We start from the raw sequence: 14,735 nt of genomic DNA, 5'->3' as shown, positions 1-14,735 counted from the left end.
ATAAAGCCTTCAGATTTCTGAAGTTTAGCTGGGGATTCTCAGAAAGCAGAAAGGACCACAGCAGTGTTCTTCAGATCTGCACATCCATTTCCTTCTCTAAAAACCCATTTCCTCTCCCTTCACCCATTTCCTGATTCTAAAAACACATAGAAAGAACACTTAGCAAAGGCTTTGCATTAGTTATGAGACAAAGACAGAAGAAACAGGAACTAGCTCTGTAAATAAGTGGTTAAAGGAAAAGCAAACCCTTTATATTAACTTCACCTTACAGCAACTATGATGTTACACTTTGATCTTTTCATCTATGCTCACTTACATATATTATTGTCAATATCTTTGAAAAAAAAGAAAAACATGTAAGAATTAAACATTTTAAGGATCTTTCACAAACCAAATGACAGTAGGTTTTTATTAACATATCTTACAATGTTGATTATTCCTAGTTTTGTAATTTCTGCTTGCTTATAAAGATTGATTTAGCTTCTACAGTAATGTACTGTATTTAAATGATCATTCATACAAGATATCACACCAGTACATTTTTTTGAATAATATACACACATCACTCTAACTTGGACCTGTTATTTTTAAAAGTGGGTTTATAAATGGGACTTATAAAAGTTATGGGGAAAAAATTAAAGTTCTAGTTTAGCAGCATGCATGTATGTAATTCAAGTACAATTTTCAACCAAGTGCTTTTTAAAATTTTACTGGTGACTAATTCACCAGTATCAAAATAAACACTATCAAATACCCAAATTTTAATGTTAAGGCTAATATTTTCACTTCACATCCGTATGCACAACCATAAAACATTCCATTTTAAATATGTAGTAACCAAAGTCTGAGTACATTATACCATGTATATATAGCATCAGAGTTTCAAACTGTAGAATTATTCAAGTTCATGAATCCTGTAACAGTATTTACTAGAGATGTAAATTAGCATTTTGTTCTTCAACCACACTTGAAGAACAAAAGTATCTGGTCTGGTATCCATAATGACGGATGCAAAAAAATAAGACAGGCTGAACTTATGATACAGTATTTAAAAAAGTAGCAATGTGTTGGAAAGAACAGCTGTTTAATTAAACAGAATCATTCTAGTCTTTCAGAAAGTTAACTTAATATTTTGGAAATGTATACAAAAATAGCAAGCTACTTCCATATTGTATTTTTATTGTAGAGCTAAAGGTAATTTTTTGACTTTTTGAACACATTTGAATATTTACTGTTCTGTTTTAATGCAAGGCCATCATTTAATGTCCACTTTTATATCCTGTAATATCATGTCATTCAATAATTTTTAGAACACAGATCTGACTTTATTTTTATAGTTTATCATTAGATGTTTTTTAGTTTATTTTTACATGTAAAAATGTAATTTTATATAACAAGCCATGGAAGTCCAAAGTACCAGGAATTGCTTGATAGCACTATATATTAAATAATCATCAAATTATTGAATCATTTGGAAGAAAAATTTTGGTAGCAATATATCACATGCTTTTCTGTCATCTTCCCTCTGTAAGTACAGAGTGGGTTTTAGCTCAATTATTTTCATTCTTACTAACTTAAAAACCCTACAAACTAAAATTGCTTTTCACAGCAGCTTCTAACAAGAATGCAGATGTACAGCTCATTCATGAGGATCATCACCACTGAGCCCTTCTTCCCTTTTAGGAAATCGAGCAGAAATAGCAGTGATAACACTGCACAGATACAATATAGATGAACCTCTTGAGCTGATAAGGAAAGTTCCAGAACTATGCTTCATTTGTGGGGAAGTCAAGGCATTTTTCCAATCCAATCATTTAAACAAAAACTTGGTTGGTAATAAAAGGTGGGCATGCAGAGAATCAAAATCTGCCATGTATATGCTCTTAAAACTTCTGATTTCATAATAAAATCTGTTTGTTACTACCTCAAGTAATTCATCCAAATGAAATGGCAAATTTTGATTTTTAGGGACTCCCCCAACCATACATGTCCCCCAGAATGTACTGTATTATATTAACAGCAGCTATCTACTTATTTTACAACTATTTCAATTATTTACCTGGGGAGAGTATTTATGAAATTCCTGAGAATGAATTAAGTTTTCAGCAAAGCCTTAAACTTTTAACAGATTCCTCACAATAAGAAAAAAATGTAAAGTTCTACTATTAGACCAAATTTTACTATACAGTATTTCACATAAATCATGTTTTACATTTTTTTCTAATTACATATAGCAAAAATCTCAAATCAACACAAGAATGGCAGAGGGAAAGGATGCATTACGTTTAGCAGATGCAAATTAAAACACACAGATATAAAGAAGCAGTAAAACTTTAAATAAATCACACCCACTCTAAATATCAATGAATAGCAGATATGCATTGTTGGGAGAATCATTTTTAAATGATTTTGTCAACAAGTTGTGCTTCTTATTAATTGTGGACTTAAACAAAAAAAGACCACTAAAGAATGATTTAACTTCTTACTTGTTATGCTCTCCATATACTTAAAAAAAATTATTATACCATTAATGTGATTACCAAGCACCTAATTTTGGAAAGGCTTTATAATGTATGTTTTCTTTCTTTCCCTCAGCAAAAGCATTAATTCCCCAAATTAAGTTAAAGCTTATTGTTGATAAATTCTTAATGAAAATGATATAATGCAATGCTAAGGTGGTGAGTCACAGCCCATTGTAATGTGGACCCCATCTTTTATTGATGTGATCAAAAGTATGAGAAATCCACTGTTGTTCAAGAACTTTGTATCTTTCTTTACAAATGTAGAGAGGCTTGCCTCGCCTAGAATAAAAAGGAAAAAAAAGTATTAAAAGTAATATAATACAATGAAGATTTCACACACATTTTTAAAAATAGATTCTTTATGGCAAAAATCTCACATAGTAATTTGGTTTATTTCATATTTCTTTAACATGATGATGGGGAAAATATCCCCCAAAATAGAAATAGTTCTAAATTAATGATTGCCAGAAATAAAAAATACTTATTATTATAATTACAAAGTCAGGAATGGTACATTATTCTTACTAGCCAAACTTCAATAAAACATGTGGCTATATCCATGCACATCTAACCTAAGATCTCGGTCTTCCTCTCCATGAGCATCCAAATACACAGAACCCCAGAGACAGAAGCGGTGCCCTCGAATGATGATAATCACTGATGCATTGATCAAAAGGAAAATCCCTGTTCCAGCACCACAGTTCTGAGAATGCTAAAAAATTAAAAATATATGAATGAACTTCATAATCAAATGGACTTTATAAGAAAATCAAGAATGCCTTGTCTTCTAAATAATACAGAAATATTTAAATGTTTTAAAATCAGATTTCACCTAAGTTAAACTTATTAACTCATTCTTAATACTTTATTAACAATACATTAGGAGGAATTTGGATAAGGATTACCTAGGAAATCAATTAAGAGCTAACCTAAACCTAATTCAGAGGCTAGTGTCTACAACAGCATATGTGACTGCTGTTTCACAGCACAACATCTAAACATACATACCATTAAAGGGCAGCGGGATTAGGGAGAGGAACTGAAGCTGCACTTACGAAAAGTTTTACTCACTTAAATAAAACCCCAGGTGTTTTTTTGTTGTCATCATTGTTTTTGTTTTTACACTTCTACTGGATTTAAAACAACAACAACAAAAACAAGATCCTTATATTTATCGTGTATTTAATTCAAAGAGTAGTTAAATTTGAAGAGCTGGCTTGACCATATATACCACATTTCCATGCGATATGAGATTTGAGTTTTCATAAATTTTATACTATTTACTCTTGCTTACCAATACACATTCACAGTAACTTTGTTGCTTGCAGCAAAGTCCTTTCAGGCATACAAAAGTACCACAAACAAGGCAAACGGCAGGATCTTTAGGAACCTTGGTGCAGACACTACAGGTTTTTCTGTGGTAGTACTGGAAAATGGTGTTATAATTTTCAGGCAACTGTAGTAGGTGTGGCAATTTCCATCTTGACTCTTGGATAAGCAAGGCCTAAAACATTATTCAAAAATATTCATTAGTCCTATGTATTTAAGTCACTGACACAAAATATTTATTTTTTAAAAGGCCTTTTTTTTTTTTAAGAAAAGAAAATCTGTCTCCAAGAATGTGGCTTATTTTCTTTATTAACACTCTTCCTATTTCCATTTTACAAATGACTAAAATAGTACTTCAACAACTACTATTCTCTATTTTAATGTAATTTTCAATTAAAACATGATGTAAGTTTTTAGACTAAGCACCTAAAACATTTAAATTTGTTATTACTTTAAAAGAAAAATATTAAATATAACTAAGCATGCATGGAAAATATACATAGATGTACTTGTTTTTAAATATTCTTAACACATAATTTTAAACAGTTATACACATTTTTCAAAACCAAGTTTTTGACCTTTCTTAGATAAACAAACAATTCATTGGCTTTTTCTTTAGGGAAGATCATGGTTATAATTCATATTTCTATTTCAATACTTTATAATCTTTCCTTCCTAGAAGATGAAAAATCTTACACCTCAAGCTGTTAAGATCTTTTGTATCCATAAGTGCTGGGGCTACAACTCTTTTCATAAATTTTCTCAGTAAGTGTGAAAAAAAACCCCAAATTAGTTAAATTTCCCTACAGGGTATTTTGTTCATTTTCTGCAGTTATATAAAAATACTGGAAATAGCATTAATTTTTTTTTGAGATGCTACTTCATTAACACTTAAATCAGATAAAATGTAGTATGAATCTATTACCTTCAGAAACTGTATGGAGGCTGGCAATTCACATGGTGATCATCTCACATTACTTATAGCCATAATACATCTAAATCAGTCCAATAACTAAGTATCCAGCTTGGTGTTTATCAGTATGTTCATGGATAAAGCAGCCAAGGAAGCAAGGATAAGGACAATATATGGGCTTACAACATGCTGTTTGCCAGTACTCAGTGCCCAACCCCGGACTCCAAAGACTGCATATTCTGTAACGGGTTCATTATATATGGAATCCTTCCATCAGTGGAAGGAACAGCAATTTGTCCTCGTTGAACTTGATACTTATCCAGATTAGGTTGTAAATTACCCAGTAGCACACACCACATGGTCTCTAATCAAAGAATTTTCTTCATAAAGAAAGATGTAACGCAATAGGTGGATGTCTATGGAATTAACTGATCTTAACATATAGTCAATCATCTGAAAAAAATCACTGGTCTTTTAAATGATGAACTACTTTGCTGATGAATTTTTAGATGGTACCAACTAGAAGGAAACACCTATTGAATGAGGTATATGCTCCTACAGAATGAGGTATACGAGCTAAAAAAGCAACCAGTACATAAGGATGATTGTTCTCTGACAGATGGAGTGCACAGGTTTGGGAACCAGAGGGTGGCATCTCTCATAATTAGACCTAAAAATTTGGTCTTTAATTTCTGTTTCCCTGCTATTCTGGATTCTTCTGTGGTTTCAGTACTATTGTAAGGAAGCTGTGTGCTATCTGCCAACAAGGGACATAATAATAGTACCACTGAATTAAAAACTAAATGTCATCTGACCATTCTAGGTTCCCTAATACCACTCGGAAAAGAAAGGGATGGCTTACAGTATTGTCTGGAGGGAGTGACCTCATCAAATGAAATAGGAATACCTCCTGTAGCAGTATGTTTGAAACTTAGAGATACACCCCACCCCCACCCCTAGCACGTTCAGGCTTGAAAGGTAAACATTTCACACAAAACTATTACAGTCTTATATAAGCATGACAGGACAAATCACTGAGCTCAGACCTCTCAGAATAAAGTTTAGATCACATCTTTGTTCAAATAAATCCAACCAGTTGAGGTGCTGGTCAAAGAAGGTGAAAGAAGAAAGTCATATATTTGACTGTATATTAGCTACAGTTTTATGACTAATTTAAAATTTTCTTGCTTGTTGTGGCATATATTTTTGTAATATTTTTCATTCTCTTTTCCTTTCTCCTACTACTGAATTCAGGGTGAGTAGGTGCTAATTAAAAATTTCCAGGCCATTGGGGTGTAAGAACAATAAATCACAGAAGGAATGGACATCTCCCAGAGCCTCTGGATTCAGGGAAGCTTGATGATATAACTATAGGATGTGACTTCAGGTTAGGTATTTGGGAAATGGTGGCTGCATCTGTGGTTGTAAAGGGAACAGTTACATCATTTTAAACAGGGGAAGAAATGAAACTCTGTGAATGAGAAGAAGGATGTCTACGTGCTGAGGAGGTAAGATGTGAAGGTAGCGGGCCACCAGTGTTCGTTTTTTCCAATTTGTCTAGCAACCTCATCTGCCTTCCTACATTGACAGCATTATGACTTATTTTGGAAAATAACCTCTTTTCCTGCTCCATACAGATCTGATGGGGTTGCCCCATCACAAGATCCTGCCCCATCACAGGGGTATACATATGATGCAAATTAGGCCAGTCACATTCTCTCTCCCAGGAATCTGAATTTGGAGCATATATATAGGGAAGGAAAGTGGTTGAGATGCAGTCATCTAGCAGTAGCGCTTCAGAGAAAACAGGCCAGAGGTTTGCAACCAAACTGTCTGCAATCAAACAATCTTAGCTGTTACAAGAAAGGAGAAGCAGTAATTCAGACTATCTTTCAAGGGAAGCTGTTGCACTATTCAGCTCCAATCACTGTTTATATTTATCTAAGTCTCTCTATTCAAATTTAAAGTTGCTGGTTAAAAAGAAATCTGGTTGACAAATGGACAGAGTTGAGGTTAGAGATAGAACAGAGTGAAGGGACAAGTGTAGGGATGTAGGTCAGATAGGGGTGCATTCAAATAACATAAAAATTCTGCATAAGTATAAATAAATAAATAAATGTCTACTGTTCTGACTCTAAAACAAATAATTATCACTCAATTTTACAAAAAGATGAAATATATTTAAATGGTAAATTCTTACTTTCTATCAATATTCACAACAATAATCATTCACCTAAAAAGGTAGGCTTATTCTTATACTATCAAGGGATTTCGTTTTTATCTATTGCTTATCCCATGGCACATATGAAGACAAAATAATTTTAAGTATGCTCATCACTTTTTCTCCTGTCCTGGTTCTACAATAATACCCAACTCTTACTCCAAGACATCTCTCATAGGTTTTCAGCATCAAAATATAACTTCAGATTATAGCTATAATTGTGAATAAAGCAATTACTAGATAGGAAAATATTTTTATACACAATACACAAGGTTCAACTAACTTCTTCAATTTTCCTTTCCTTTTAAAAAAAGTATAAAATGAGATAATATCTCTTTTAAGGATTTCAATAGAAAATGAAAATGAACAAAAGCAGAGACATTTATTATTTATGCTTACCTTGCCTTTGTTATTCACTTCAATGTTTTAAGAATTAAGTCTAGTGACAACCTCCATCTGAAATACTAATTTTTCTATTGTTCCTTTGACATTAAATTAAAATTCTCATTTTTCCTGAAATCGGTTCCCCTTTCATCAGTTCTATTTCTCCCAATGACATTAATCCACCATTTAATTGTTTCACAAATATTTATTAGGTGACTAGTCTATATCAGGCACTTTCCAGGAACTAGGGATTCAAGAATAAACAAGAAACAATTTTTGCCCTGTGGAGTCCCCATTCAGACACATTAAATAAACAAAAGTGATAAACATGGCAACTATTAGAAACAGTGGCAAAAGTACTATCAGGCATAATAGAGGGAGATGGACTCTCAGATAACACTTTATAGAAGAGGTAACATTTATCTTAGCAAAGCCTTCATGGATGATTAACAGGAAAACAGTAGGAAGATTGCTTTAAATAAAAGTAACAGCAATAAGCAATAGCACAGATGTTTAAAAAATGCATAGCATACTTAAGAAATATTCTTTCGTGGTTTAACCAAGGTGGTGGCTGGGAAGTGGTATGAAATGAAGTTAGAAAGGCAAGCAAGATGGTGAATGCCATGTAAAGATTCCTGTCTCTCTCCATAGCCAATGGGACATCCATTGTCAGTGGTTTTTCAGCAGGAGCAGGTTCCTATCAGAACTATGTATACTAGTTACTACTCTTCTGATGACTTGAGTTCAAGATTTTAAAGTCATGTACACTTGGTCACCAAGGACTATATATTTTTCTCAAATGTGTCTCTTGCATTGGTTACATTCTGTCTAATTTCTGCTAGCTATCAAAACAATAATCCAGATTTTCTTCACCACTAAATAATCTCTGGTTTCCCTTTCTCCATAACGTCAATTTTACCTACTTAAAAAGCCACTAAAATTACCTCCCTAAAACGCTACTTTCATCATATTATTCCATTTCTAAAAAACTGTAATTCTAGATAGAAGAAAGTCTGAGCACCAAACCATGGCACTAAGAGTCACCCACCACTGCCTGCACCCCACCATTCCAATTCCCTCATCTCCAACCCAACACCTTCACCCATTGAGCTGGCAGCATAGAGTCAACAAATTTTAAAGTAAAAGACATGACCTTTTAGATGTGAAAGTCCAAATCTTTAATTTTTATGTGACAGTCCTCTTTCCAATAAGCTTACAAGTTCCTTGTCTATCTTCAAATTCCTTTGTACTTTCCAAGTCTAGTGCTATGACTATTTAAGGTATTCAATAAAAACCTGATGACCTAAAACAAACTAAAAGTAACATACTATACCTTAGTTTTGTTAACTGAAACACTTCTGCTTTTATACTCATAAATAAATATAAGTAAACCATTTTTTCAAAATAATTAGTTTAATAAATACTGCCAAGACTAGATTACCTGAAATTTAAAATTCTTCATTATTCTCTTACCTATTAGCATGTCACCACTATAGCAAGTGAGTATTACTCTTTTTACATACCTTTCCTTGTTCGGCATGTCTTTCAGTAAATGAATTTATCTCAAAACACCACTGAGATATAATATCAAATGCTGGAACTGGCCAATCCAGACAGGAGGCACTGATGAATGGATGTTCTGTTTGGTAAAATGTTGGCAGAAGTCCCAGGCAGCTGGAAAGAACTGAAAATTCTTCTTCTTCCTTTTAGATATGAAATAGAAAATTCTCAAGACATTTCATCATGAACATTTCCCATTATAGATATTTTAAGTGTCACTCTCATCAATTACTTCTGGATAGTAAGAAAACCTTCTTAACTGAGTCAACTAAATAAAGTGAGGGGAGTAAGAGGAGCAAAGAGAGAAAAAGTTCCAAGCTCTTATATCCAATATTCCCAGAATGTTTCTCTTTGAAATTTAACTTCCAAGTGCCATAGCATCTGCTTCATTTATACATTTATTTTAAAAATAGTGTTTTCACATATCTGATGAATATAGCCTATAGCACCTAGCTACTCTATGAAAGCAAATGTTAATTTGGGGCAAAGGGAAAGTGACTTTTGGTTAAAAAGACATAGACTGTCAGTGTGGATAAAGAAGAACAATAGCGAAAACATGGAATTCACAACAGCCAGTGCTAAATCATTTGCCTAGACCCTGAATGAGTGCGAAACAAAGTCAGTTTTAAAAAGAGGGTGGAGTTTTTAAAAACTTGAGAGCCCTAAGTGCCAGGTAATCTGAAGCTCTACTCAGTAATAACAGAACCAGTGGAATCAATGATCCAAGGACTCATATCTTGAAAGTTGATTTTTAAAGGAGTTTGTTAGTCTTGTAAACACCAAAATATACCCCCCACTCCTCTTTATTTAACTGAAAATCCATTTAGGAGGCAAGTTAGTCTACTTTCCCCTGTCCACTGGATGAATTAATTCCTAACATCATTCAAATTCCAGCTCCTCAGGGAAGCCTTTCCTGACCCCACTTAATGACACCTTAGACTACCTAGTTCCATTGAGATAAAATTAGTACGTCCATACTGTGTAAACACTTCAGTTCTTACATTTATATTTTCTACTTTAAAAATAAATTAGCCTGTCCTCTAAGACTGTGGGAGTCGTCCCTGGGAGTAGGGGCTCTGTCCTCCCAGTGCTTGGCACATAGCAGACATTCAACAAACATCTGTTTGCAAAACAACTAATTGTGTGGATTAAGTACAAAATTCTGAAATACGCTATAAAGAAGAAATAAAGGGGAACTCCCTGATGGTCCAGAGGTTAGGTCTCTGGCGCTTTCACCAGGTTCAATCCCTGATCAGGGTACTAAGACCCCACAGGCCATGCAGCACAGCCAAAACAAGAAAAAAAGAAATAAAGATGAAAAAGCAAAATGATATGCAGGCTGAAAAAGATGTTAATTTTTTAAATCACTAGAAATGAGGCCACAAATCCCCCATTTGCATAGATACATTAATAAGGCATGTTAAAAACTAACTTTACTGAGGTATAATTTACATACCATAAAATTCACCCACTTTAAGTGAAGTCTGATGAATTTTGGAAAATGTATAATCATGCAACCACTGCTACAATAAAATTTTAGAACAATTCCATCCCCTGAAAAAGTTCCTTGGTGCTCTTCTGCAATCAATTCCAGCCCCTACTCCTGGCCCCAAACAACCACTTATCTGCTTTCTGCCATTATAATCTGCCACTTATCTGCTTTCTGCCAACTATAATCTGCCATTATAGTTTGGGGATTTTTAAAAATTCCATATAAATGGAATCATACAGTATGTAGTCTTTTGTACCTGGCCTCTTTCACTTAGCGCAGTATTTTTAGATTCATTCATGTTATCGCGTGTATCAACAGTCCATTCCTTTTTATTGCTGAGTAGTATTCCACTGGATGAATACACCACATTTTGTTCATGCATTTGCTTGTTGATGGAATTCTGGGTTGTTGCCAGTTTTTAACTACTACGAATTAGTCTGCTATGAACATTCATATAAAAGTCTTTATGTGGACATAAGTTTTCATTTATTTTGGTAGACACCTATTTATTTTGGGGTTGTACTGTAAGTATGCTTAACTTTTTAAAGAAGCTGTCAAACTTCTTCCAAATTTGACTATACCGTTTTGCATTCCCACCAGCAAATGACGGAAGAGTGTCAGGTACTCCAGATCCTCACCAACACTTGTAACATTAATTTGTACTCTAATCAATAATGATGTTGAACACCTTTTCATGTATTGTTGGTCATTCATATACATTCTGATGAGAAGTGTGCCCTATTCAAATTTTTTGCTCACTTTGTGTTTTTTGCTTTTTTATTATTGAGTACCTGATATATTCTGGATACAATAATTTCTCAATATATTTTTTGAGATATAACTTGTATACCATAAAATTCATCCTTTTAAAATGTACAATTTAGTGAGTTTTAGTATATTCACAAAATTGTGCAACCATCACCCACTATCTAATTCCAGAATATTTCCATCACCCTATTTTCTTAATTTCATTTTCAGACTTTTCATTACTAATGCACAGAAACACAACTGACTCTTTTTGTACATTTATCATGTATCCCACAACCTTGCTAAACTCGTTTATTAGCTCTAATAGCTTTTTAGAGATTCCTTACAATTTTCCACAAACAAGATCATCTAATTTGCAAACAGAGATTGTTTTCCCTCTTCCTTTCCAATCTGGATGTCTTTTGTTTCTTTTTCTTGCCTAACTGCTCTTTCTAGAACCTCCAATATAGTGCTTAAAAGACAGGAAGAGGGCAGACATCCTTGTCTTATTTCTTACCTTTGTGGGCAAGCTTTCTTTTTTTTTTTTTTTTTTTTTTTTTTTTATTCTGCTTGCTTTATTTTATTTATTTTTGTTGTTGTTGCGGTACGCGGGCCTCTCACTGCTGCGGCCTCTCCTGTTGCGGAGCACAGGCTCCGGACGCGCAGGCCCAGCGGCCATGGCCCACGGGCCCAGCCGCTCCACGGCATGTGGGATCCTCCCGGACCCGGGCACGAACCCGTGTCCCCTGCATCGGCAGGCGGACTCCCAACCACTGTGCCACCAGGGAAGCCCTGTGGGCAAGCTTTCTATCTTTCACTTTTAAATACGATATTAGTTATGGGTTTCTCATAGGTGCCCTTTATCAGACTTTCCCTTCTATTCCTTTTTTTAGTGTGTTTTTTTTTTAACCATGAAAGGGTGTTAGATTTTGTCAAATGGCTACTGAGATGATCACATGCTTTTAAAAAATGTATTCTATTAATATGGTGAATTAAGTGTATTGATTTTTTACTGTTGTTGAGCCAATGTGCATTCCTAGGATAAACCCATTTGGTCATAGTGTATTATCCTTTTTACTGGTAGTATTTTATTAAGGCTTTTGCTTCTATGTTCATGAGAGATATGGGTTTGTAGTTTTCTTTTCTCATGATGCCTGGATTGGGTATTGGTCTAAAACTGGCCTCATAAAATGAGTATGGAGTGTCCCTTCTTCCTCTGTTTGCTAAGAGTTTATATAATATTGATACAATTTCTTCCTTAAATTTTTCATAGAATTCATCATGATGTTATCTTTGTTGTTATAAAGTTGTTGATCTCATTTTTTGGCTGGATAATAATTGTTGAAGTTTAATAACTAAATCAATTTCCTTACTCAATATAGATCTATTCAAAATTTTCTATTTCTTCTTGAGTCAGTTTTAGTAATTTGTATCTTTCAAAGAATTTGTTCATTTTATTGATGTTATCAAATTTGTTTGCAAATGTTATTCATAATATTCTCTTATGGTTCTGTAGGAACGTTTCCTCCTTCATTCTTGATATTGGTAATTTGTATCTTCTCTCTCTCTCTCTCTTTTTTTTTTTTTTTTTCCCATATCAATCTAGTGAGGAGTCTGGTTCCTGGTTAAAAACCTATGTGTGCTTCCCTGGTGGCACAGTGGTTGAGAGTCCGCCTGCCGATGCAGGGGACACGGGTTCGTGCCCCGGTCCGGGAAGATCCCACATGCCGCAGAGCGGCTGGGCCCATGAGCCATGGCTGCTGAGCCTGTGCGTCCGGAGCCTGTGCTCCGCAACGGAAGAGGCCACAAGAGTGAGAGACCCGCGTACCGCAAAAAAAAAAAAAAACCTATGTGTGTTTTTTCAGGCCTAACCACAGATAATTACAAAGGTTTTACTTTGCAGGCCTCATGGTGAAAAATGTCCTCCCTCCACCAGACTTGGCACACAGTCAATGCACTGCAGTCTCTGAAGGGATTTGCAGTCATGGTCTCAGGCCCCATGGCCAGTCATGCTCTTTCACACATTTACATTCCAAGGCCTGGCGCCTTTATTCCTAGGCCTCTCTATCTGAGGCCTTGGGCGGGGGTCACTTTGACACTTCTGCCAAGGCCACCTTATGAAGGGAAAAAGCTGAAACCTTCAAGAAACTTTTCCCCACTCTGACTCAGCACCCTGGACTTTTCCACTCCTATCCCTACCCCTTCACCCCCCTCTCCACCTCAGAGTTCGTAACACTGCAAGAACCTTCTGTTTGCGGCTCCCTTAACAGATTCGCACATCTGTGCTGATCCACCTGATCCTTAACCGGTATACCATTTCATTCTATGAAGGTAATGGAATGGGGAATCAGCATTTTCTCTGATTTTAGCCTCTTGATTATACTATCACAGTAAGTGACTAAAGGTTTAACTCTTTCATTTGCGGCTTCCTGCTTTAATCAGCCACTCCAGTACCTAGCAGCTCAGTTCTCTCTCTCCCAGCTCAGCTGAGCTCCGGACATTTAGGTGTATCCATTTTATTGATCTCTGCAAAGAACCAGATTTTGAACTAATTGATTTTCTCTACTGTTTCTCCATTACTATTCATTGACTTCTGCTCTGATTTTTGTAATTTCCTTTCTTTTACTCGTTTTGGGTTTAATTTACTCTTATTCTAGTTTCATAAAGTAACAATTTAGATAAATGATTTTAGACCTTTTCTCTGTTTAAATATAAGCATTTGAAGCCATATCTCTCCAAGAACTATTTTAGAGGCATTTCACAATTTTGCTATGCTGTGTTTTCATTTTCACTCAGTTTACGTGTTTTCTGATTTCCATGTGATTTCTGCTTTGATACATAAGTTATTTAGAAGTGTGCTGCTTAATTCTCACACATTTAGGGATTTATATATTTCTTTCTTTTACTCACTTCTAATTTAATTCTGTGTGGTAAGAAAATACATTTTGTGATTTCAATTCTTTTAAATTTATTGCTACTTGCTTTATGGTTTGGCATATGGTACACTCTGGTGAATGGGCCATGTGCACTTGTAAAAAATATGCATTCTGATATTGTTTGGTGGAGTATTCTATAGCTGTCAATTATATCAAGCTGACTGATAGTATGGTTCAGGTCTCATTTATCCCTGTTGATTTTCTATCTACTTGTTATCGATTACTAAGAAAAAACACTGAAGTTTCCAGCTATAATTGTGGATTATCTATTTCTCCTTTCAATTCTGTCAATTTCTGCTTTATGTAATTTGGGGTTTTGTTGTTTTGTGCATATATATTTACAGCTGTTATATCTTCCTGCTCTGTTGAGAGAGGGCATTTACGTTCTAATGTAAGGCACAAAAACAACTTGAGACAATGGGAACTACTAATGGTAGGAAAATAGCAATACTTTTTCATCTTCTTTATGACAGGAAATCCAACAATGGATAAAAATGAACAAAGATCTACATAAATGTATTTTTCCCCCTGGGATTCACAGACTACTTCAAGATTACTTGGCCTCTCATGAAGCAGATGTTGAATCCAAAAATGGGTCACTAAAATGAAAGAAACCTGAGGAAAAATTTAT

The 14,735-nt window shown here is 34.7% G+C and overlaps 1 protein-coding gene across 3 annotated transcripts in view; it reads right to left on the bottom strand.

Annotated features, from left to right (window-relative positions):
• Window positions 1-381: 381 nt before the first annotated feature.
• Window positions 382-14,735, bottom strand: part of UBR3 (ubiquitin protein ligase E3 component n-recognin 3) — a 227,624-nt gene continuing 213,270 nt past the window's right edge. For all 3 annotated transcript variants that reach the window (XM_060106288.1, XM_060106291.1, XM_060106290.1), the window contains exons 36-39: window positions 8,893-9,072; window positions 3,817-4,026; window positions 3,095-3,234; window positions 382-2,801 (exon numbers count right to left, since the gene is read on the bottom strand). In XM_060106288.1, coding sequence (XP_059962271.1) covers window positions 2,684-2,801; window positions 3,095-3,234; window positions 3,817-4,026; window positions 8,893-9,072 — 648 coding nt within the window. In that variant the 3' untranslated portion in view covers window positions 382-2,683. The remainder of the gene's footprint in view (window positions 2,802-3,094; window positions 3,235-3,816; window positions 4,027-8,892; window positions 9,073-14,735) is intronic.

Source organism: Mesoplodon densirostris, chromosome 8 (assembly GCF_025265405.1).
Source record: "Mesoplodon densirostris isolate mMesDen1 chromosome 8, mMesDen1 primary haplotype, whole genome shotgun sequence".
Classification (NCBI taxonomy): domain Eukaryota; kingdom Metazoa; phylum Chordata; class Mammalia; order Artiodactyla; family Ziphiidae; genus Mesoplodon; species Mesoplodon densirostris.
The sequence above is the reverse complement of the archived record's forward strand: the minus strand, read 5'-3'. Positions and strand labels throughout refer to the sequence as shown.